Source organism: Manis javanica, chromosome 17, assembly GCF_040802235.1.
Source record: "Manis javanica isolate MJ-LG chromosome 17, MJ_LKY, whole genome shotgun sequence".
NCBI lineage: Eukaryota > Metazoa > Chordata > Mammalia > Pholidota > Manidae > Manis > Manis javanica.
The window spans coordinates 3,479,041-3,503,417 of NC_133172.1; the positions used below are offsets into that span (position 1 = coordinate 3,479,041).

Consider the following 24,377-nt stretch of genomic DNA (forward strand, 5'->3'; position numbering starts at 1 on the left):
ACGTCCACATCCCATCATTCTCCAGGCTTAGAAGAAAACATCCAAACACTTTAGCAACCGCATCCCAAATTTATTCTCCAGCAACTGTGGCCGAGTGGGAGCGGCGAAGAGGAGTGGGGGCGGGGAGGGGAGGAGAGAGTCCCAGAGAGTGGCAGGCACAGGGAGGGGGTCGGGGGGTGGGGTCTTTCCGAGCAGGACTGGAGCCATGCACCTGGCAGGCGAGCAGTGACGGGTCTAGGATGGGGTAGTCTAGAACAAAAGCTGATTGAGAACAGTTGGGATAAGAGTCCTCCGTACATCCAGGAGTCCCGAGCATACACGAGGGCGCTGGAGCGTGGGGGCGCAGCCTCCCACTTACTCCAGAATGCCGCGGAGGTGGGCGGGGCCTCGGAGGGGGAGGGTGTTCCGGAATCCCAGTGTGGAACAGCCCAACCCAGGAGACTATTTCCCAGAAAGGGGGCGGGGGGGAGGAGGGGCATAGATTCTACCACGACGGAGTCTAGAACCGCATGGAGTCGGGAAGGGAGTCGGTCCCGGACCACGGTGGAACCAAGTCCAGAACCCTGCGGTGGGTGCGAGTCTAGGGCTCAGCACGGCAGAATCTAGAACAGGGTGAGGCTCTAGAGACTGTACGGAGTTCCGAATGCCAGGAGCGCTTGGGAGGGGCACCGAGCACCCACAGGGGGGCCAGAGCGCTGGCGAGCAAGGTCTAGAGTGGACAGGGCGAAATCAGGGCCAGGCCTGCGCGCGGAGGGAGCCGTGGGGACACCCAGTGGCGGCAGGTGAGATTACATGACGGGCACGGGCGTGGGGCTAATGGGGCTGCGGGCGTCCGGGTGCACGAAATCCGGGTTCACGTAGGTGAAGCCCTGGAAGTCCGCCTGGTCGATGCTGGCCAGAACCAGGCGGTCCGGGGGTGTCAGCGCTGGCGCCGCCCGCGTGAAGAACTTGTCGAAGTTCTCGCCGCTGCGGCCACACTGTGGGAAACACCGGGAGAGGAAGATGAAGTTCTGCGGGCCCCAGGTGTCCTGCTGTGTCCCCCGTACCAGCCTCTGTCCCCTTTGGGATCTCTGGGCGTCTCCACGGAGGGGGCCCACCCTTGTCCACAGAGAGGGACTGGGGCGCCTGGTTACCCCAGGCCCCAGGCCGGAGGGCTCATCCCGGAGGGGGGCTAACCGGGCGGGGTCTGAACGGAGGCGCGATCTCCAGTCGTTCCAGCCGCTCCCAGTCCATCCAACGGAAAAAGCCGTGAGCACGGATGGCGGGTTCCCCATCTGGCCCTGAGCCAAGGCGCTTGGCAGGGTGCTTGGTTAGGAACTGTGGGAAACAGAGAGACGGAAGGACAGACAGAGTCCGGGACAGAGTGGCCCACAGAACAGAGGAGGACGAGGACAGAAGAAAAGAGAGAGCACAGATCCAGAGACAGACAGATAGATCCAGAGACAGACAGATAGATCCAGAGACAGAAGACAGCGAAGGGTGACAGATTTGTGGGGGAGAGGCATACATGAGAATGGGAAAGATGAAATCCAGACCCAGAGACCCAGAAACACACAGAGAGAAATCAGGGTGTGAGAGGCAGAGAGAGGGGAGGGGGACAAGGGCTTCTCAGAAGGGGAGGGAGGGATAGAGGGAAGGAAGGGGGAGAGGGAGATTGGAGCCCCAGAGAAAAGGTGGAATAGAGATCCAGAGAGAGGAGGAGACAGAGACCCCGAGAAGGGGGGCGACAGAGCAAATAGGGGTACAGAGATGAGAAAGGAAGGACGGACACCCAGAAGACACGCCCAGAGAGAGGGATAAAGACCCAATGTGAAGGCAGAGATCAGAGAAAGGGGGAGATGGAGAGGCAAAGAAAGAGAAGGAGAGAGGCCCGAGGTGTGCAGGGGCACAGCAGTGGGGGGAGAGTGCAGCAGAGGAACAGAGGGAGGGGGACAGCATGCACAGGTGGACGGAGAGGAGACACAGAGAGCCCCGTCACAGGCAGATGGGGGCAGAGGAATGAGACACAGACCCACAGAGAGAGAGTCAGAGGCATGGGACATGAGCCAGAGCCGAAGAGTGCTAACATCTGTGGGAAACCTGCACCCGGCCAGCCCTCTCTCCTGCACTAACCCCACAACCCCAGAAGAGGAGACAGAGGGCCCCAGAATTTTGCTGATTTGCCGAAGAGCCCACAGGGCAAAGAGACAGGAGCTGGGTTCACCTGGCCCACCCAGTTGTGGAATGGTAGGTCCTGGCCTTCCAGCACTTTCTGCAGTGAGCTGGGGAGTGGGGGCAGCAGTGAAGCATGGCATAGATGGCATAGAGGCTGTCCTTGAACCGGAGGCTGCAGCAAGGCAGTCAATTACCGTTCCAAGTAAATCTCGGTGTTATATAAACTTTTCCAGCATAGGGAAGTCAAGTGACTGAGGGAGTAAGAGCCTTTTGCTAATGTGCCCAGAGACACTGCGCGGACAGCCCTGGATGGGTTGTGAGTCTGGAGAATCTGGGAGTCAGGGGGCTCTCACCCCCTTGCAGATGGCCACGGCTTCCCGGGAAAGCGACTTGGGGTAGGTGACAGTTTGTTCCATGATGGCCTGGAACAGCTCCTCCTCGTCCTCTCCATCAAAGGGGGGCTAAGGAAATGGAGTGGATAAAGAGTCAGAGATGGACAAGCTGCTGCTCTCCACCTTCCACGCCCTCCTCACCCACCATGAACACAGCTCGCCCCTGCAACTTCCTGGGGAAAATGTGACCACACCACCAAAGCTTTATCTTCCTCCCTGTCGGGCTCTCTTGCTTCCTGGCTCAGACGCTTCAGCTCTCTGCACCTCTTTGCTGTTCTGTCTCTCTTTATCTGCTATGTAAATCAGCAGGGTGTTAATTAGGCAATATGTCATTTAAACAGAGGAGAGGAAAACTGCTGGGAAAACTGTAACAGCATTTTCCTGGTTTGATGAGTGGCCTCCGGACTCCTGGGATAAGGAGGAGCAATCCCAAGGCACAATTCTTAACGTGGGGTCTAGTGAGTCTCTTTATACAATTGAGGGGACCCATGAACTTGGATGGGGAGAAAAAGGCATCTTTATTTTTTAAAATCTCTAACTGAAATTTAGCATTCCATTCAGTTATGAATTAGGTGACAAACCACAATAGTAGCGCTCACGATTGCATCACTAACAGAAACCAGACTTTTAAAAAAAATTATATTAAGAGTTGAAGATATCTCAAAATATTGGTCATTTCTATTTTAGAATTACTGGTAGACCTTCCTATTTACTAGGGGACATTGCTATTTAATCCTCTAATAGGAAATCACACGTATACCCACATCCCAACGTTTAATATTTGGGCAACTGTATACATTGAAATTAAGTTTCTTTAGGTGGTTAAACTTTTAAGTTTTGATGACCATATTTCAATATGATTGATTTCTTCTGTGATGTTATTATTTTACTTCATGCATTTAAAAACATTCTTTTGAGATGGGGTGCTTGGACCAGAAAAAAGTAGAGACCGCCTGGCCAGTGGGAAGACAATGCTTCAGGACCGTGGACAGCGCTATCTCCCAACGCAGCGCCCACACTGCTTAGCATGCCTCCTCCCTGTAGACCTCCCTCCCTAACCTGCTCCTCTCTCTGGACAAAGGCTGTGTAGACCCCCTCCGTGAGGCCTTTAGCGAAACCAGCCTCTCGCCAACTTCCCTTACCTGTCCTGCCAGCATCTCATACAGCAGAACCCCAAAGGACCACCAATCAACAGACTTCCCATAGGGCTGGTAGGCAATGATCTGGTGGGAAAGATGGAAGGCAAAGAATCATGATTTGTGCTGTAAGAAGTGGACCCCTCCGGCCTTGCCCCCTGGGATCCCTACCTACTTCAAATGCTTTCAGTACAAACTCTTCCCACTCGGAATACTTTGACCAGAGTTCTATCCTTTGGAAAATTCAGGAAACAAACTTTACCTACTTAGAATAATTCCTTTGGTCCCAAATATAAAGAGGGCCAAGTCACAAGTTCCACTCACCTAGGATATTTAGATAATTGGACCCTCTACTTACGACACTAAGTGCATAGGGTTAAATTTCAGAGACCAGAAATTCTTAAATCTGGATGCATCTCAGATTGTTCTAGAGGGGCTGTTTAAACACAGGTGTTCCTAGCCCTGAAGAATTCCATCTTCAGTAGGCCAGCGTCAGAGTCAGAAATATGTATAGTCTTCAAGAACTCCCCAGGGGATTCTGGTTGGTTTCCAGCCACGTTTTGAAACCGCTAACACGGGTTACTTTGGCATTAGCAATGAATCACCTGGAAAGGTCAAGGACCTGGCCGCCAACACCACCTCCTCCTTCAGCTAAGGGGAGTCAGGACGCGCTCTCGGCTTGTGCAGTCAGATCATTAACTCCGCCCCTTAACAAAGTCAGGGCACCCTCGGCCACTTGCAGTATTCAGGAAACAGGCTGAGTGTTCTCAGGGATGGGCCCTACCCAGTCAGAGTACTGGGGAAATGGTGTCCACCTCAGAATAGTCAAGTAACAGGCCCTGTTCCCACAGCATCCCTCCGTGCTGGCCCCACTGGCCCCGCTCCTGTACACCTGTCACCCCAGGCGTCACCAGCTGTGCTTATTCAAGAGACCCAGCTCCACCCACCTGGAATGCTGGACACACGCTCGCACCTAGTAAAGACCCCAAGGTCAGGCACCCCCCATCATGAATTCTAGACGGCCAGCCACACACCCACTCCTCCGCGAACCGGAGGTCCCCAGAGCGACAGAGGCAGGGTACCTCGGGAGCTATGTAGTCTGGCGTCCCACAGAAGGTGCGGGTCGTGGTCCCGGGGAAGACGTGCTCTTTACACATGCCGAAGTCGGTGATTTTGATGTGCCCTTCAGCATCCAGCATCACGTTGTCCAGTTTCAGGTCCCTGGGGTGGGGTGTGGTCAGGGAGAAATTACGGCAAAGCCTGGGGCCCTCAGTTCCAATCCCTTCCCTGCTAGGGCCCGATTCCCTGCACTGAAAGGCCTGGGACCGCTCACCGGTAGATAATGCCTTGATTGTGAAGGAAGAAGAGGCCGATGGCTATTTCCGCTGCGTAGAACCTGGAGGAGGGGGTGGGGAGTCCGAAGGTCAAAGGCTGGACACTACCCCTCCCACCTTCCCTCGCTCCTTCCTGGCAGAGACTCACGCTGCATGGGGCTCCTTAAACTTGCCCAGCTGCTGAATGTGGTACATCAAGTCGCCCCCGGTGACGTACTCCATCACAAAATACAGACGGTCCTGCGAGGGGGGGGTGGGGGGGAATGGGCTGAGGCGAGGACACGCCCACTTGGATAGGAACCCTCCGTTCCTGCCCCCGAGACCGCTGGAAGCCCCGGATCCACCCAATCAGAAATCCGGAGCGGCTGGTCACGCCCCCAGGCGCCCCAGACCCTGGCACCGCCCCTTCAGAACTTCGCCCCGCCCATCCTTACTCCAAACTGTCAGGAGTGCTGGTCCCCACCCCTCAGAGTTGAAGATCAAGACCCCATAGTTCACTGGAAATCCCAGCGATACTAAAACCGCTTTCCACACCCACTCACACACCGGCATTCTTGCCACCCATTAGGAACCAATTGCAATGTATAAGAATCGTGTTTTTAAATCCCGGGAAGCCGGCTGAGCCCATTCAGACCTCTTGGAGGTAGTCAGACCCTCTCAAATCCCTGAAGGTTCTGACTCTCAGCCCACTTCTCATGAATCCTTCACTCAGAATCCAAGATTGATGGCCTCGGCCCTCGGAGCCCTGTTGTAGGCACGCCTGCCCAGACGGCGCGACCCTCCATGCTCCTCTTTGCTCAAAGAACCTTAACTCGCAACACACCCACTCCACACCAAGCTGGCTCAGGCCCACACAGGGTCCCACCGGCCTGGCCCCGTGCAACCATCCAGGTCTTTTTACGTCCCTAAACTTGGAATCGTGGAGCGGATGCCAGGCCCGCCTCTGCCCGCCAGTCCTTACCGGGGTCTGGAAGGTGGAGTGTAGCTGAGTGAGAAAGTGAGGCCGGCCCCCGGGGCCTCGGCCCCCCAATGCCAGCACACGCTTCTCCACCAGGGTGCAGTCCACATCATCGTCCTGGACAATCACGTCTTTCTTCAGGATCTTGATGGCGTATAGCTCATCAGAGCCCCTGCGCTCGGCCAGCATGACCTGGAGACAGAGGCCCAAAAGGTACCGTTGGTCCTGGAGCCCAATGGGGCAGGTGCCTGCCACCCACTTTCTAGGACACAAACAAATTTCCAGGCCCTTCCTCTCTGTCTCAGGGAAAGAAGCCAAATATTTATGCCTCTCCTCTCCAGTGACCCCACCAGACCCTCTTTGGGGACTCGGTAGCTTAGTGCCCGACTCCCCACACCTCTTCCCTAAGGACCAGACATCTGATTTCCCCCCAACACCCTCCCCTGCCCTCAGAGGCCCCGGAACCCGACCTTCCCAAAGCTGCCTTTGCCCAGGACCATGAGGAAGCTGAAGTCGGAGATGTGCAGACGCCCAGAGCTCACCCCGAAGAAGCAGCGCTTGGAGTCGGTGGGGCTGGGGGACGGAGAGGGACTGGGAGAGTGAGAGGGGCCCGTCCGCACCCGCTGTGAGACAGGGGAGAGACCAGAGGCAGTGAGACCCCAGCGGGCGTGAGGAGATGCCCCTGAGGGAGTCAGCACCCAAGAAGGAAAGGGGTAGGAAGAGATGGAGAGAAATAAACTGTCCCCACCCTCCTGCTTGGCTAAAGAACTTTCTCGGACTTCCCGCTGCCTGGAGGGCTTATTTATTATTTAAATAACACTTAGGTAGCTTACTATATGCCATTAATTCTCTAGAAAACCCTGTTTTCTCTTCCCATTTTAGAGAAGAGGAAATTGGCACAGAGACATTAAGTGACTTGTCCAAATCCACACAACAGGTAAATGCTGAGCCAGAAATCAAAATCCATTAAAGCCAGAGACTCTGTCTCCCTCCTTTCTGTTTCTCCACCATCACCCAGCACATGGCTTGCAACACATTAGGCTTCAGGGAGTCGGTGTTGAGTGGCTGAAGGCCTCAGGTGAGTGCTGAATGTGCGTCCTATTGCTCAAGAGCCTGAACACCTTCTGCCCGGTCCCCCACCAGCTGTTCCCTCCGTCTGCACGACAACCTTCCTCTGCCTGCACATTATCCTTCACCACCTCTTCTCCGTACAGGCACAGTCATCTTGCTCAAGTCAGGAGCATCTGGGGTCCCCTCCCGGGCTCTTGTATCTCACTAGGTTTATAAGCTAAAATCCTTGCAGGAATGGCAAGGCACCCGGCTCCCTCTGGCTCCCCCTCCTACATCTGCCCACCCTGGCCCCTGGCCTCACCATGCTCCATGTTCAGTGCACACACTCCGGGCCTGCTCGCGCCTCAGGACCTTGGCATGAGCTTGCTCTCGCCTCTGCCTGGAAGGCTCTGGCTATCCCCAGGGGGCTCACTCTCCCTCCCCTCCTCCAACTCTGTCCCAGGGAAGGCCACTTCCTCAGGGAAGCCTTCTCTGCTTTCTGCAGTTAAAAGAGACCCCTCCACAGCACTCCCTAGCCTTATGCTTACTTTTTTCCACATCGCTCAGCACCTTCTAACATCATCATTTGCTTCCTTATTTTGGTTAATTTCTTCCTCGGGGTGCAAGCCTCACGATGGCAGGAATTTTTTTCTATCTTGTCTGCTGTTACATCCCCCAGGGGCTACAGCGGAACAATGCCTTGCACACAGAGGGCCCAGCAAAATATTTTTTGAGAGGATGAGTGAGGGGGTGAGCATTCTTCTCTCCCGTGGGAACTCTGGCCTCCTCTCCTGTGCCAGGGGAGCCCTGTCCTTCCCCGTGACTCACCTCCCCAGGACCCTCGGGCCCTCCCAGGCTGGGCTGGTGCTTCCGGACTCCCAGTGCCTAAGGCCATCTCGGTTATGACACATTCCTTTCATTTCTCTCCTTAACTTTCTCCTACATTGAAAGAGCTCCGCAGGGAAGGGCCTGATTCTACTCCCTGAACAGGGCTTGGCTTAGGTGACACCTCAGGAAATAGGTGTTCAGTGAGTGAGAAATGAGTGGAGGCGAGAAAGGCCGCAAGCAAACCTAGACAGAGAAAGTCAAGGATAGCTTAAGGCGCCACCTCCTCAGGGAAGGGCCCTTCCCCCGGGCTGGGGAAGCACCGCCTCTGCTTCTCTCACTTAGCATGTCATCCTGGAATTTAAGCATCTGTGACCGTCCCTACCTTGGGGAGCTGCTAGAGGCTCAGATTCACCTGGGGGTGCTAGGATTACTCAGAGAGCATGAGACCTGCTGCCTAGTATGTGCTCAGCCAATGTGTGAGGAAATGGAGGCAAAGGGCAGAGGAGGGTGGTGGCAGGAGAGGGACACGAGGGGTGGCGCCTGCTCCATTCCACGCCAGAGCTCTACTCACCTCATACAGTTCCAGGGGGTAGTTACAGGCCTGGGGGAGAAGAGAGCAGAGTCACAGCCCACAGAGAAGTAAGAGGCTGCTCTAGAACAGGGGTCTGGGACCCCAAACCCCTCTAGTTCCCATCAGACCCTGGGCAGGAGTCCCCTAGGAAAGCAGGGGATGGAGCCCAGGGTCTTCTGGGAATTACAGAACCATAACTAGTGGGCAGCAAGCGGGCGGAGGACAGGGCCAGCTCTGAACATGGGAGGCTGAGCTGGGCTGCCCTTGGGGAAGCTGGGGTCTGGGTACCTCAAACTTTTGGAGGAGACTGCAGTTGTCAGCATCAGCCACTGGCACATTGTAATATTCACCCTCCTCCTGGTTCAGTAACTTGAACCTGACCGTGCAGACAGACAGAGACCAGGGCGGAGCATTTGTGAGAGAGATGGGGAGGCACCCAGTGGAGAGGCAGAGACATCAGGGGGGACAGAGACACAGAAAGACAGACACAGAGATGCAGAGAGAAAGAGTGAGCTAAGGAGACAGGGAGAAGGGGGAAGGAGGAGACGGGGCGTGGGGAACAGCGGCCCAGAGGAGGTGGACCGCACAGAGGGGGGCTGAGACGCCAAGGCCTGGCCCGGCCCTCCCCTCACCAGCCGTCCACGGGCGCCTTGAGCAGCTCCGAGACCCCGAAGGACATGGCCCCCATGAAGTCATTGCGGGATGTCCGGTCCCAGTCCCACACCTCCACGCTGAGCCGGCGCTCCACGTCCCCGGGCTTCAGGGTGCTGCGGGAGGGGGGGCAGGCTGAGGGGTCGCCCCGGCTCCCCCCAGCCCGCATCCTTGGTGGAGGGGGGGAGCTCTCTAAAGCGTCTTCCTCAGGGCAGTGTCCCTCCCGGCAGGGGCCGCAGTGAACCTGGCCGGCTCGGCTGCGGCCCCTCTCCCTTCCTCCCACTCCCAGGCCTCCCTGCCCTTCCCCAGCGGTTCCCTCCCGAGGTCCCTGAGTCCCTCTCCTCTCTGCAAGGCTCTGCCCTTTTTTCTGGTAGTTGGCTTCCTTTCTCTTCCTGCCACCCACCCCACCCGCCACCACCACCGCCTGTCTGCCCAATCTCCCCATTCTGTGTTGCTTTTCGGATTTGTGCCTCTCCACCTGAGCGCACCGCCACCCCCCCACCCCCACCATTTTTGTCTCACTCTAAATCGGTGGGCTTTGATGGAGATAAATACACACGTCTGTCTCTCAGCTTCTGTAACTCCTCTCTCCCCTATCACCCCATTCCTTTCTCCCAACACTTTTTTCTACCCTTTTTTGTGCTTCCTCTATCCTACCACCTCCCACCAGCTGCTCTCTGGGGTCTTGTGGGCCACCAGGACCCTCAGATCATTCTCTGTCAGCCATCACAGCCTCCCCTGCACCCGAGGCTCACAACACAAAGGTCTCATTCCACACAGGGTTTAGCGTGGCTTTCACTGTCCGGGTCTTCTGTTTGGTCAGGTTCCGAGGGTCTGGGATGAGCTTCAGTTTCACATAGGGATCAGACAGACCATTGGGGTCCATTGGAATGAGGTTACGGGCCTCGCCAACTGCGGGGGGAGGTGAAGAAGGGCAGATTGGGTTAGAGATGCGGGGAGATGCGCCCGTTGCTTACCCGGGTAGCAGTCAAGAACTCCCAGCTCCGGGCCGCCCTCCTCCTGGCCGCTTACCTCTCCAGCACCCAGAAGGGGCCGTAAGCCCTTCCCAGGCAGTGACGCAGAAGTCGGAAACAAAACCCCTTCCCTCCGTTTGGGCCCGGGAGCGAGGGCCCTGGTCTGGTCGCAGCCGTGACCCGACCTCCCTCGGAACCAGGTCTTTCTCACCCCGCCCTCCCAGGGGCTTTGCTGCCCAGGAAGCCCACGAAGGGCCTGACCTTTGCCACAGGCCCGGCTGGAGACCCGGCTTCGAGCTGGAAGGGGCGGGGCGAGGCCGGGCGGGGGCGGGGCCTTCCCGGTTGAGCGGTGGGCCGCGCAGGTGAATCCAATCGGCCCATCCCCCCTCGATAAAGGGCGGCCGGACGAGGGGCGGGCCTCACCCGTAACGTGAATCTCGTCCACGGTGGGCGCCCGGATTTCCAGCTGCAAGCGCCCGCGGCGCTCGGTGTGGTCCACGCCACACAGAGAGGGCACGCTGCGCACACAGCGCCGGTGCACGTTCATCTCGCAGCCTAGGGGCGCAAAACTGGGGGTAGCACTTCCGGCCCCGCCCTGCCCCCCCAGCATTACCCGAAACCCAGGAGCAGCGCTTTTGGAGGGGCCCCCGCGCTCCAGGGGACTCACAGGAGCACTTCATGCCCTGGTGCACCAGCCCGTAAAGGAGGGAGCCGCAGTGGTCGCAGAAGGTGGGGCTGCTGTAGCTGTGCAGGCGGAACTTGTGCTTGTTCCGGGGGTCCTGGGGCGGAGAGGAGCAGTTCGGAGGGGCAGGGAGGGGCACCGCGCCTACTGTGTGCCAGGCACTGCTTTTGGCGCCGGGACCAGCCATCAACAAAACAAATAAAACTGCCCACATGGACTTTACTTTCCAGTGGAGGGAAACAGAAGATAGACACGGTAAATAAATATGGTGGATGGTAATAGGCGCTCTGGAGAAAAATGAAGCAAGCAAGGGCCCTGTGAGGGCTGGTAGGGGTACAGAGTTGAAATTTGCAACAATGCTCAGAAAGGCTTCAGAACAAGGTGGCATTTGGAAGAACCTGAAAGAGGGGGCTCCCAATATCCCAAAGTCCCTACAGCCTTTCCCCCTCCCGTAAGCTGGCCACCAGGAACCCCAGATCCTTTGCTGTCAGCCTCTGTCAATGTCTGCCTGCTGATGATCTTTCTCTGAGTCCTTTGTGGGATACAGAATACGGCCTCTCAGTTAAGGGCCCCAGGAATCCTAAATGAAAGATTAAGTGTAAAGCAGAGAGCAGGGCCTGCCTGTTAGATGTGCTCGGTACTGCTACTTTTACTGCTGTGGACACGATTAGAGATTTTATTGCAGTCATCACACAGCCCAGGGTTTAAATAAGAGCTAGGCCATTTCCCAGTGTGACTTTGGGTGAGCTCATGCGCAGTTTTGAGCCTCAGCGCCCTCCTCTGTCCATTGGAGATGATCTGTATCTTGAGATAATGCTAAATGTCCAGAGGGCAATGAAGCATGAATTTACCATTAGGAAAAGGATTCCTTCTTCACTCCTGGCAACGTCTGAGTGTGAAATAATCTGGTGTTTGCCTTTTTCTAAGAATGCATTGCAAGAGTTGTCTTAGGAAAATTCAGGACGTTCTTGGACTTTTATTCATCTTGCACTTCAGTTGGGGATTCTACTTTTGAATTTTACTTGGGTTGGGAGTTCTTGCTTTTGGTCAGCATTAGATGGTCAGTCCCATTTTGTAGGGGGGAAAACTGAGGCTCAGAGAGAAGAGCCCTGGGGCCAGTCAGAAAGTGAAGGAGGACTCCGGGATGGGCATGCAGAGTTGACTGTTCTTGTAAGCCTCTGACGTGGAGGGAGGGAAGGAGAGGAAGGTTATATCTGTGTGTGCACATGGGTGATCTGGGAATCTATATGTGTGTGCACATAGGAATGTATATGCACATGTGTACACACATGGGGATCTGTATATGCATATGTGTGTGCATGGGGCTCTATATGGACGTGTGTGTGCATGCGTGTATACTGTAGGGTCTCTCTGGGCCTCCCTCCATCAACACTTCCTAAACCATTCTGCATATCCACCATTTTCTATTTAGTCTTTCTCTCTGGGCATCTGAACCTCTGTCTCTCTCGAGTTTCTCCATCTCTGTGTGTCTCTCTCAGTCTCTCCAGGTCCCCTTTTCCTTCCTCCTCTGTCACTGTCTCTATGTCTCTCTGGGTATCTATCTTGTATGGATTTCTGAGATTCTCTGTCTTATCTTGGAATCTCAGTGCCCACATTAATATTTCTTTCTGTCTCTCTCTTCCTGTCTCTCCGTCAGCTATCTGTTTTTAAAATCTCTTGACCTCTGAATGACAGCCCAGGCCCTCCAGTGCCGGCCTTTGGTCCCCCACCTGTGTCCTCAGCCTGTCTCCGTCCCCTCTCATTCCCCCTTTCCAGGCCAAGGGCAGGGAATCTGGGCCAGACTAGCTCCCCCTATCTCTCCAGCCCCCCTCCCCTCCCAGCCTTAAAAATAGCAGGAGAAATTGGGACGGACGCCGAGGGGGTGAGGGCGGGGGCGCGGCCCGAGGAGGAAGAACCAGGTGTCTGGGCACTCACGTCTGTCTGGGGACCTTTCCCAGCACCTGGACACTCGAAGGTCACAAACTCGTGGCATCGTCGATGAACCACAAAACTGCAGACTGAAGGTGAGAATCATAGAGGCAGAAACAGAGAGAGAGCCCAGTGGACACAGAGTCAGAAAGAAAAAGCAAGAGGGAGAGACCCCAACAATGAAAACCGGAGAGCCACGCGGATCTAGAGTCTGAGACCTTGACATGGGGAAAGAGAGGCAGGCAGACAGACCAGGAGACAGACATTCAAGAGATGGACCCAGAGACGGAAACAGAGACAGAGAAGCACAGAGACCCCAGTGCATACACACAGCCACAGGGAGACAGACACATAGAAAAGAGGGTCCCACTGACACATGAGTCTACAGACAAGACATACCAAAGCGGGAAGGAGAGACGTAGATGGCGGTGAAGAGAGAAACAGAATGTCTCTGACAGAGAGGACAAGTTGGGCAGAAGTGAGTCTGGGGGCGCTGCAGCCGCCCCCCTCCCTGACTCACTCTGTTCTCAGCAGTAGCAGCTGGTGCTTTGGGACTCTGCCCCCTCTGCCGCCCCCCCATAATAGCCGCCTCGCCCGGCCCCCACCCACCCATCAGTGACCCCACCCGGCCTGCCCCTGCCTAGGACGGTTGTTGTTGTCATGGCAACAGCCGCCTGGTGGGGGGCTCTGACTTTTGCATCTCCGGCCCCCCCTTAAGCTCCCCTTTTCCAAATCTTCCTGTTCCCATGGCAACAGATTCTCCAAATATCTGTCCCCACCTGGAGCCGACTGAAGGAGGGGCCCCAGTACCACCTCCGCGGTGGCCCCGCCGTCAGAGCTTTCTCCCCACCCCACTGCAGGCTGTGGCTCTGCCACACCCCCCACCCCAGGCTCCCCCGCGCCTCTCTGGGGACCAGAGAACACGTGTGTCAAGCAGCCTGGCTGTGGGGCCCCCTTCACCCTCCTGAGGGTCCCAGGAATCCAGGTCCTCAGCCCTTACCTTGACATTGCAGGCCCTGTTTTCCAATCCCCCTGCAAGATCAGGGATCTGAGGTCAGTGCAGAAAAGGGTCCCTGGACCCCTCACCTCTGCCAGCCATAGGAGGCCTGCATGCCTCCCGCCCCGCTCCGGCAAGACCCAGGAGTCTGAGACCCAGCTGCCTCTTCTTTCTAGAACCCAGAAACGCTGGTCCCCAGCCCTCCTCCCTCAGATCCAGGAGCCGGGGTCCCCAGCCCTCCTCCCTCAGTCCCCTCTTTCCTTATTACCCAGAGGTCTGGTGGCACAGGGGTCTCTGCCCCAGTCCCCCCCAGCCCACGCATATCCCCGGCTCCTTCCCTCACCAGATGAAGTCGGTGCAGTGGCTGCAGAAGGTAGGCTGCTTGAAGAAGCGGGCGGTGAACTTGTGGCTCTTGACTTCGTGGACCACCTTCTGCCTCAGAGCCCCCTTTCTGCAAAACAGGGGTCGGGGTCCCCCTTCTGAATCGCCTCCACCGGGGCCCAGGCCAGCCATGGCCCCAGAAACGCAGCAGGAACCAGGCTCCTGCCTTTCGGGGAAACAGGTGGAAGGGCGAGGGGCCGGAGACTCGGAGAGCCGACAGCCCGGGAGAGGTTCCGAGGCGGCAAGGAGAGGGGCGAGGCTCCTCCGGGAGCAGGGCGCGGGGCAGTAGTTGCACCCCGGGGCGCGCCCGCTGAGCTCCGCCAGGGGGAGCGGCAGGTGGGGCGCAGAGCCCGGGGCAGGGGCGCCGCGGAGCCGGAGGCACGGGCGGCGGCCGCGGGAGCTCCGGCTCAGGCACCTGCTGAAATGCAGGAGCGCGGGTTGGGGGAGGCGTTGCCATGACGACCGAGGGGCGGGGTTTAGGCTTAAAGGCGCCCCCCGGGTGGAGTCTCTGGACCAGCGCCCTCTCCGACACACGTGCGCACGCCCGCTCCGCCGGCCGCCTGAGGCGGGCGTCCTCCCCGCCTCCGCCTGTCCTCCTGGGGAGCCTCCGGGCCCCGTGAGCCCCCGGGGACTTGGCTCGGATCTCTGGGACTCTGACTGCCCCTCTGCTTGGCTCCACAAGCTCTATTCCGTGGGGGGCCCCGCTGCCAGCAGGGCGGCTTGGCGGCTCCTCCCCGGATGCCGTCCGCGTCGGGGTCTCCCGGGCGTCCGGGAGTGTGGGTCTGTGCCCCCCTGCGGGAGCGTCTCCCGCTCTCCGTCTGCGCTCCTCTCCTGGATTCCCGGCTCTCCCTCTCTCGTCTGTTTCGGTCTCTGCGTGGATCTGTGCTCTTGTCCTTGTCTCTGAAAATCCCCATTTCAGTTTTCTTCATGTACTCTTCGCTGTGTTGTCCATCTGTCTGTCCCTCGTCCCGCGACCCTCGGTCCCTGGATGTCTGTCTCGCTGTGAGTCGGTCTCCGTCTGTCTGTCCCTGGATGTGCCTCATCAGCTGCGCGGCCTCCCTGAGTCTCTCCCTCTCGCTGCCTCTCTTCGTCCCTGCAGCCCCGCGACTCCCTCTCCCTGCCCCCGGGGTCTCGCCCTAAATCCTGGCCACCTGCCCTTCTCCGCCCGTGTCTGTCTCGGCGCATCTCCCCCTGTGCTTGCTGTTCCTCTTCCTATTGCTCTGTGCCCATCGCTCTCTGACCCCACTGCCTGGCTCTGCCAGTCTCTCTCTGGATGTTTGAGTGAACCTATCATCTGTCCCCCAGCCCCCATCTTTTTCCCTTTCTCACTCTCTCTCCGTTTGTCTCCCTGGCTCTGTGACCCTCTATTCATCTCTGGGGTCCTCCCTCCTTCCCTCCACGTCTGATTACTGTCCCTTCCTGGCTCTAGCATATCTGCTTTGCAGTCCGGGGCTTAGAGGGTCTCTCCTCCTGCCTCCGAGTCTCGGCCTTCCTGGGGTCGCGCTCCGTCCCTCCCGCGGCTCCGGGGAGCGCCAGGGTCCCATTCTGTTGCCAGAGGCACCCACGCCTGCCCGGGGCGTACGGCGTAATGCATTCTGGGACTTGTAGTTCGAGCACGCGGGCTGCCTGTTCTCGCGACACGGATCTTCCTCTCCTGGAGGGCGCCGCCGCGGGGGCTGGGGCGTCCTGCTCGCGCAGCGAACTCTGGGGTCGGGGTCTGCCTTCCCGAAGTCCAAGGGAGTTGAGACAATCCAACTGCCTCCTAACCCCCCAAAAGATGGGGACCTCTGGCATCCCAGCAATCTTCAGGCGTCCGCCGGGCCCCAGGGCAGAGCCAGGGGACTGGGGCGGCCCCCAAAATGCACAGAGGAGTACCGCGCTCGGTGCCGGCTGTGCTCGAGCTCTTCCCCGAGTGGCCAACGTATCACCCCTGGGTTTTGGAGCTGTTCTCTGCGCCGCCTTCCAGAAGGGGTCCAAGCCTGGGATGGGGGAAGGGAAAGGGGCAGAAGCCCTTTGAGGCAGGGGGTGGTGTCGGTCAGGATTCTGGGGTGGGCACTGCAGAAATCAAGAGAGGCTTTTCTTCGTCAAAAAGGGGCGCGTCGGTTCTAGTCAGCCCATGCCAGTCTTCCGGCCAGGCACTTCTCCCACTACAGTATCTCTTCCCAATCGCCTTTGCCGGGTGTAGGTGCAGAAAATGGGTTGCATGATCCTGGAATTTTCCCGGATGTGTATGTATTTTTGTGATTTTCCTCAGGCTGAGAAACGGGCTAGATGTCCTGTAGAATAGAGGTTCACTGTAGGAATAATTCATTTAACCTTTATCAAGGTCCTCTGTTGTTCAGGTGTCAGGGGTGGTAAGATGGAGCAGAGGGGGCGGGGGGAATGTGGGCAAGGTCAGAGCCCAAAGGCCTCCAATGCCAGGCTCAGGCTTTGGGCATTACCTGCAGGAAAGATATAGTTGGACATGTCAAGATTTGAGCAGAAGAGGATAGTGTCAGACCTGGATGTTGGAAACATGGATGGGTTATGGAGGTAAGATGGGCGAGGAGGCAGGGTAGAGGCAGCTGGGGCAATAGCTCAGGGGAAATAATGAAACCGGAGCAAAATGGAACCTGGAGAAGGGGACAGATACAAAATAGTATTTAGGAGGAAAAATACAGTGTTTGATGAGTGACTGGCAGAGAAGCCAGTAAGAACCAGTGCCTGGCTTCTAAGTCCTGAGAGGCTGTTTTGAGATGGAGAACTGGGAAGAGTTGATTTTAGAGTAAAGATGCTGTACCCAGATGTGGACGTTGTTCCCGAGGTGCTCATGGACTCCAAGGAGTGAGAAGTCTTCATTTCATTTCTGTCCTCACCAGCTCCCCGGTTTGAGGGGGAAATTCGGAGGATCCAGACTCAGCCAGTATTCTCTGACGAGGCCGAAATTCTCTTGGCCCAAAGCCCCTTCTCCCACCAGACCCAGGAGTCTGGGCCTTGCCCTCTTGCCTGGAGCCCTCCCCAGTAATAAAGCAAGCACAAGCCTTTCGTTTATCTTTATATTGAGGTAAAAAAAAAAAAAATGAACATTATGGATATGGGGGTGGGAGATGGGACAAGGCTTCCCTCTGTGATTGACAGCAGGAGCTGAGGAAACCAGAAGCTTCGGGGAATTAAAAAATATATATATATATTTATACACTTACATATATCACATTATGCGTGAGTCCCAGAGAAGCAGGAAGCAGCTGCAGGAAGCTAGCACACAGCAACACACGTGTACATCACACACTCAAGCGATGCAAGTCCTCTATGGTGGGCAGCACCCCCCTTCCCCCAAAGAAGCTTCCCCTTTAAGAACAGGGCCACCCAGCAAGTTGGGCCCTGAGGACCAGGAAAACGAAAAAAACTGCCTCTAGGGCTGACAGTGGCCATTTTCTCCTCCCAGCAAAGGCGGGCTGCACTCTTTCTAACACTGAGGCTACAGGGCCATGCCCTGCCCCTCCCAAATACTTGAAACAGCTGTCTTCAAGAGCATGTGGTTTTCACCAGTCCCTTTTTTGATACCCTCTGAGAGTAGTTGGGATGGAAGGCATCCACCGTTTGCTCTAGGTGGTGTGTTTTCAGTAAGCCTGGCAAAAAATCTGGAGCTTATGTCGGATGAGGCTGAGTGCCAGGTGGGGTCTAGGCCTAGAGTCTGCTTTAGGCCTCTGGCCCACTGGAAATGACTGACCTCCGGAGGTATTTTTCTAACTTAAAGGTGCACTGTACACACCCCCTCCACTGGGAGAAAGGGGCCCCATCCTTAGCTACCCCTCCCCACCCACCCCCAACACACCCTCCCACACACACACACACTAAGGCACAGGCAGGGTGGGAAGCATGCTTTGGCAATGAGGCCCCTCGGGAGGCCCAGGGAATGAACAGCTGCAAAGACGGGTGTGGTTTGTGGAGCTCAGCACCTTTGGAGGTGGGGGCCGGTGAGGTGGGGGCAGAGAAGAAAGAAGTCTTAGGGCTCCCAAGGAAACGGGAGGAGGCGGTCAGGGACCAAGCAGACGGAACACAGATGAGAGGACCAGAAGAGAGGGTGGGGGCAACCAAACAAACTGGGAAGAGGAGCCAGAGCAACGGGAGGGGAGAGGAGAGGAACAGAAATGAGAGCCCAAGAATGGGGACAGAGATGGAAGGATGGAGAGGAGGCACCCGGAAGAGGAAGTCCGAACTCAGTAGAGAAACTGGAGAGAAGAGGGGATCGGGAGACCCCCGGCTGGGCCTCAGACCCGGACGAAAACCAGACGGGCCGAGTACACCAGGTCGGCCACGTAGGCCAGCAGGTTGATGGCCGTGAGGATGGCCACGGCCAGTCGGCGGTCCCAGTCGCACACATAGTAGTTGTGCTTATGGCTGCAGGTGACATCCCTCGACCTCCGGGGCTGGCCGTGATACTTCTCATCGAACTGGTAGAGCGGCCAGATGACGAGCGCAGTGGCGTAGAGGAGGACAGAGAGCAGGGCCAGCCCCGACAGGAAGCTGGGGAAGGGGATGGGCAGCAGGTTGGTGCAGTCGCCCAGGTTCAGCAGGATGGCCACTGCAGCCAGGATGAAGCAGATGGAGTACACGGCCACGCACCACTCCAGGGCTGGCTGGTGCTGGTACAGGTGGGGGCTGCTGATGAAGGCGAAGATGACACAGGCCACAAAGGTCTCCAGCACCTTGAGCAGGCCTGGCACGGTGGCCATGTAGCCAGTGATCTCGCCGGGCCGGGCCCGGGTCCAGGCCACTTCGGTGGCATAAGCCACGCAAGCGATGCAGGAGAAGGCGGTGGCGGCGATGGCGTGGTCCCGGGAGCGGCCGTGAGACAGAAACTGGACGTAGGTGGTGGGGTAGATGATGGAGGACGAGAGGCAGAAGAGGGCAGCATAGCAGGCGAAGGTGATGGGGAAGTTGCGCCAGGACAGGGGGAAGCGGGCTTGGAGCCCACATAGCTCCACTATGAGGATGATGAGGGTCACAGAGAAGCAGAAGCACCAGGTGAACATGGACCAGTTGCCCATGGGCCCCTGCCAAGCACCCACGCTGGCCACCAGCGAGAAGGCCACACAGGTGGACAGCAGCTGCAGCAGGCGGAGGAGGCCAAGGGGCTGGATGAAGGCCCGAGGGGACCCCACAATGGTCGGGGAGCCCAGGCCCGAGGACGTCGTCGTGGTGGTCGTGATGGTGCGGGTCACCGTCACCGGCATGGCTAGGGGGAGGGGGAAAAAGTGTCCTAAGAAGGTTCCAGAAAAGGGAGAATCCAGGCCCCCAGCCCTTGCCTGCTCTGGGGACAAAGTAATGTGGACTCTAGCTGGGGAGCACCCAGGACTGGGGCTCTCGGTTTTCTGACTGTGTTGCCCAGGTCCTGGCTCCCTCCTCCTGTGTCAGAGCCCAGGAGTCTGGGCCCCTGTGTCTCTTCTTCCCCCAACACTCCTTTCCTCTCTGCAGCCCAACTACTGTAAAACCACACATCTCCCCACTCTGGACGCTCAAAGCTGCCATTCCAGCAGGGACTCAGCAACCCAGTCATCTAGCAGGGTTCTAAGGCATCTGCCATCACCCATGGCAACAGGAGGCCCTGTCTCTGAGCTTCAATACGCCTCTGAACACTTCCCGCCTTTGGGTGCCCAGAGCTCTGCACCCAGCCAGCTCCTAGGTCCAACTTCCTTCTTGTACCTTAGGGGTATTTCCAGCCCCCAAACCTAGAGTCCAGCCTCTGGGAGCCAAGGCTGCCGCCACCCCTGACCAGGGCTTCCCACCTTCCGCACGGCCAGCTGCCCCTCCCGGGCCTCCACTCTTTCCACCCCTCCCACCCCGTCAGGGATCAGCAGCCCAGGCCCTCAGCCCCGTGTGCACCTGCGATGTGGAGACCCAGCTGCCTCCCGCCCATCATCTCCCTCCACAAGGGGCCCCACTCAAGAACCTTCTGGGAAACTCAGCTCCCCAGCCTCAGTCGTCCAGGGCCCCAGCCCCTCCCAAAGAGCTCTCGGCCTCTGGGTCCAGTTACACAGCTTCAGACTGGGACTGTGGGCCCTCAGGCTGGAGCACACCAGACACCTGTCCGGGAATTCAGCTGCTCTCTTCCCTGCCTCCAGGACCCACAGCTTCTACCTCTGTGTCCTGAAGACCCTCAGGAATGGGGTGCCCAGTGTCCTGGGGACCAGGTATCCACATCCTCCCCCAGGCCTTGAAATACCTACTCTCAGGCTCCACCCCTGAAAAGCTCAGAGGGCCTCCTTTAGCAGCAGGGAAATAATACTTCCTCCTACCAGAGTCAGGCGCACGGGCAGCAGCAGAACAGCAGCAGAACGGGCCTAGTCCACTCGGGGCCCAGCGTCCCTGCAACAGGCCCTGAGCACGCGGGGCCCGTGCTCCCTCAGACACGCAGGTGTCTGGGCCTTTCCCCTTGGAACCCGAGCTCCCTGGCCCTCCTCCTCTCTGGATGTAGCAGTCCGGGCCCCCTACCCCCTCTCCCCCAGACCCAAGAGTCCGGGCGCCCTGCCCACTCACCGACGGTCTTAGCTGAGGACCCAGAAGGCGAAAGATCCGGGTCTGGAGGCGCGTTAAGTCAGACACCTGGAAAAGGCTAGTCAGAGCACAGGAGGGAGGGTAAGCCAGCGTCCGGCTCAGCCCGGGCCCCGCCCTCCCGGGACCCAGGCACCAGGCACCAGCCAGCCCATCCGCCGCAGAGGGCTCGCCCACCCCGGCCCCAAACGCACGGCGCAGCCCTGCAGCCCCGCAGCGCCCGGCCTACCGGGGCGGGATCTCGGCTGCGAGCTCCGTGGGGCCCGGAGGTGACCCAGGGCAGCCCCGCCCGCTCCTTCCTCCCGGGTCCCCAAACTGCGGGGGCGGGAATGGACGTAACAGGCGAAAAGGGCGCGGCCGGCGGGCCGGCGTGGGCCTGTGTGATCTTCACCTTGCCAGGCCCGGGAAAGCCGCGGGCAGAAGGCTGGAGGGCCTGGGCGGTGGCTGCAGGGGCGGGCGGGCGCCCTCCGGTCTCCGTGCCTTATAAGGGCTTCAAGTCAGCCCAGCCATCTGGAATGTGGCGGGGGCCGGGAGGCGGTGCCAGGACCCTCCGCCCCGTGCCGGCCTCGGGATGGCCTGCCCCGCTCGAGGATTTCGGGGTGGTGGGGTGCGGGGAGATGGGCTCCAGGTCCTGGGAGGAGGGGCCTGAAGCCCGAATTTCTGGGGCCTTCAACATGGGAGGCCTGGATGCCTAGAGGGTGGGCTGGGCTGGAGCCTGGGCCCCAAGAGGATCTCTAAGAGAGGAGGGGCTGGGAACCCGGACTCCGGGCCAAGACTCCTGGCTAGGCCCCCAGCCGAGGCCCCCACACCCACACCCACCTCGAGCCCGGAAACCACCTTGCTGCAATCCAGTCCAAAAACAAATAAGTAGCTACACCTGTCACCACCTCCCGGAGGGCAGGTCTCTCGCAGGGGCTGGGCCTCTCGGCTCACCTGGGACTTGCGACATGGGAGTCAGCAACCTCCTGTTTACCCCACGCCCCTCCAGAGCCCGTTAGGAGGAAGTCAGGCCTGGCCCAGACGCCTCTCTAGAAAGCGGTGCACTGGGGGTCCCCAGCAGGGTCCGAGGAGGAGGGCGGGCCGCAGGGACCACCGGGAGAGGAGGGGTCCATCTCCACCTCTAGGGCCTCAGGGGCCTGAGGTCGGCGCTCAGGAATGCACCGCCAGAGACGGGCGCGGGGAGAGGAAACACCGCTCAGTACAGCCTCTGTGTGCAGCTCCGGGCTCCCGGGCCACGCCCCGGCCCCGGCCCCGGCCCCCTCTACGCCAAACACCACACCCGTCCCTCGGGCTCGGTGTCGCGGACCTGAACCCCAGCCTCTGCGCTCAACACCCAGACGCTGGCCTCAGCCTTGTCCTCTCGGCCTTAGGACACCGGCTTCCCAGCTTCGTCCTCACTTTGAGCGCACAGCCTCGGCCCTTCGGGTCCAAACTTCGGATTCTGTCCTCCGAATGTAGGGGGAGGTCAGAATTCTGAACCCTAGCCACTCTCCCAAACCAAGGCTTCCAACTCCAAGCCCCTCCCCCACTAAGTACCTCCTCCTGCCAGATTCCAGCCCTTCCACCCCAGGACTTAGGAGCCCCCATCCCTCTGTGCCCGCAGACCCAGCAGCCCAGCCCCCAGCCCCCTCCCCCAGACCTGGGAGTCCAGGCCCGCATTCCCTTCCTCTTTCAGATGTATGACCTGTAAGAGTCCCACTCCTCTCCAGAACCCGAATCCTGGCCCAGCCTCCGGACTTTCTAGGGACTCAGGCAGTGGTTTCCTCCCTGTGCACCCAAGAATCCCGGACCGCAGCTTCCTCCCCGGGGATCCCCGCAGCCTCACCTCCCCGGGCTGTGGCAGCTGCAGCCGATGCAGAGGCCACTGCTGCCGACTGGAAGCGTTTGCGAACTGGGTGGGGTGGCTGGCCGGGCAGCGGGCGCGGGCTGGGCCGGGGCGGGGGCGGGGCCAGGGCTCAGGCCGGGCTGGGACTCCCCAGCCAGGGCTATCCCAGCCCCGCCCCCGGGCGGGACCAAGACGAGGCCACGCCCCTCCCGGGGAAACAGACCGCGGATCCCGCCGGCGGGCGGTGGGGGAAGAAGGCTGAGGTCATTGTTGCCGCGGTGACAAAACAGGAAGACACAAGAGCTGGCGAGTGGGGGCTCCTGCGGGCTGCCCTCCACAACGCGGCCCTGCACAAGTCTCCAGGGGAGGCCCGGGAAGGCCGTGGCCACGGCAACCCTTCTGTTTAGCGTTTGTTTAGGACGGAGCCCCCCGCCCTGGTCCCCACCCCAGGCTCTCTTCCCGCCCCCTCCCTCCCGGGCTGCTCCAGCCCCTCTCTTCCAGCACCGACGCAATCCTGGACAGCTGGGTCTCAGCGGGTGGGGGACTGGGCCTCTCAGTTTAATGGGGTCTATGGGCCAGGGTCTCTGTCCCCGGGTCCCTGAACAAAGGAGCGTTGAGCGTGCGGATCCCTGGGCCTTAAGCGGCGTCTGGGCCAAGGTCCCCGACATCTGGGTCCCCTGGCCCTCCTTTAAACTGGGACTCGTAGTGCAAGGGACTATGGGGCCGGACTCTGGGTCTCAGAAGTCACAGTCGATAGGGGCGGGGTTGAGGGGCGGTTGCTGCAAAATTTCTGGGATCTAGGGCGGTGGGAGTTGGGGGCCCAGATTCTCAAAGCTCAAGATTCCTGGGTCTTCGTCTGCTCAGACGTAGTTGAAGCCCAGGCTCCTAGGTCTGGGGCGGCGAGAGATTTTTGGCCTCCGTTCCTGGCTCCCGGATAGAGGGAGGGACTCAGAAGCGCCATGAGGATGGGGCTGGGGGAGCCAGATTCGGGGATCCTGCACAGAGGGAGGGGCCCAAGGTCCGGTCTGCCGGCGCCCCGGATCCGGGAGAGGCTGCGGGATCGGTTTTTAGGGGCGACTCTGGGGTCCTGGCGCCGGTGGGCCGAGCCAGGAGACCAGCCGGGGCTGAGGGCCTGGATGCCGGGCCGCGGCGAGGGCAGGACGCCTGGGCCCCTCGCTGGCCGAGCTCACTCACCGCGCTCTGCAGAGGTTCCTGGCGAGGCCTGCTCGCGGCTGACGCTGGGCGGGACCTGGTGGCGGCTGCGGATGCTCGTTGACGCTGAGCTAACGAGCGCTGCCCCCGCCGCCTCTGGATGGCTTCCAGGCTGGCCGCTGAGGAGGCTTTGAGACCCGCCCTAGGGAGGCAGCAGCCCGAGTCGGAGGGAGAGGTCCGAGGGGGTCCGGGAGCCTGGGCTCCCCGGCTGCGTGCCCAGCGCGGGTGGGAGGGGCCGGCAGCGGGGGCAGGAGAGGGGCGGGAGGAGCGGGGGTGCCTGGCTGCCTGCCTGTGCGCCTAGGGGGGAGGTATGGACCTTCCTTGTCGCGCCCACGGAGTGGGCACACGTGTTAGCGGGGCGCTCTCCAGGGACGCGCCCAGCGCCTTTCCTCACGCCTCCTCGGCCCCCAGTGTGGCAGCATCCCTGCCCCCTTCTCCAGAGCCCACATCAGTCCCTCTTTGCCTTGACTGTGTAGTGGGCCTCCTGAGAGACCCCAAAGGGTCCAGGGGCGTCTCCTCTTCCACAACCTACTATAGGGTCTCTTCGCGGCAGCGGGACCCCTTTAGGCACTAACACCGCAGCAGAGTTAGGGGAGGAGCAGGAAGGGGAAACAAACATTTAAAGAATGAGTCATGCCCTGTGATTCTGAGAAGTCACACCTTTGGGTCCAGGGGCTGGGTATTCTGGCCTCAGGTATGCGCCACTGGTTGCAGTGTTCACCCATCCTGACCCCAGAGGTGCTGTCTCCAGCCTGGCACTGCCTCCCAG

The 24,377-nt window shown here is 59.2% G+C and overlaps 2 protein-coding genes across 2 annotated transcripts; both read right to left on the reverse strand.

The window, feature by feature from the left end:
* Positions 1 to 78: 78 nt before the first annotated feature.
* On the reverse strand, positions 79 to 14,315 carry PRKCG (protein kinase C gamma). Its single transcript, XM_017658227.3, has 18 exons — positions 14,000 to 14,315; positions 13,660 to 13,691; positions 12,666 to 12,748; positions 10,716 to 10,827; positions 10,472 to 10,603; positions 9,830 to 9,986; positions 9,056 to 9,190; positions 8,712 to 8,799; positions 8,424 to 8,453; positions 6,445 to 6,597; positions 5,978 to 6,166; positions 5,165 to 5,256; positions 5,016 to 5,078; positions 4,765 to 4,903; positions 3,689 to 3,769; positions 2,508 to 2,615; positions 1,177 to 1,317; positions 79 to 977 (listed from the first exon to the last, which is right to left on the reverse strand). The coding sequence occupies exons 1-18, from the start codon at positions 14,167 to 14,169 to the stop codon at positions 789 to 791; spliced, it is 2,094 nt and encodes a 697-aa protein (XP_017513716.1). The 5' UTR covers positions 14,170 to 14,315; the 3' UTR covers positions 79 to 788.
* Positions 14,316 to 18,069: 3,754 nt separating this feature from the next.
* MYADM (myeloid associated differentiation marker) lies at positions 18,070 to 22,531 on the reverse strand. The gene is made up of 3 exons (XM_037025858.2): positions 22,397 to 22,531; positions 20,557 to 20,632; positions 18,070 to 19,255 (listed from the first exon to the last, which is right to left on the reverse strand). The coding sequence occupies exon 3, from the start codon at positions 19,251 to 19,253 to the stop codon at positions 18,288 to 18,290; it is 966 nt and encodes a 321-aa protein (XP_036881753.1). The 5' UTR covers positions 19,254 to 19,255; positions 20,557 to 20,632; positions 22,397 to 22,531; the 3' UTR covers positions 18,070 to 18,287.
* Between the last annotated feature and the right edge of the window lie 1,846 nt (positions 22,532 to 24,377).

Bases quoted from the DNA above. Each gene is read 5' to 3' on its own strand.
- PRKCG (XM_017658227.3), bottom strand. From the start codon at position 14,169: ATGGCTGGCCTGGGCCCCGGTGGAGGCGATTCAGAAGGGGGACCCCGA. The intron at 13,692-13,999 runs GTGAGGGAAGGA...CTGATCTTGCAG, and splicing joins CACTGCACCGACTTCATCTG to GGGGATTGGAAAACAGGGCC. The intron at 12,749-13,659 runs GTAAGGGCTGAG...TCTCACCTTCAG, and splicing joins ACAGGGCCTGCAATGTCAAG to TCTGCAGTTTTGTGGTTCAT.
- MYADM (XM_037025858.2), bottom strand. From the start codon at position 19,253: ATGCCGGTGACGGTGACCCGCACCATCACGACCACCACGACGACGTCC.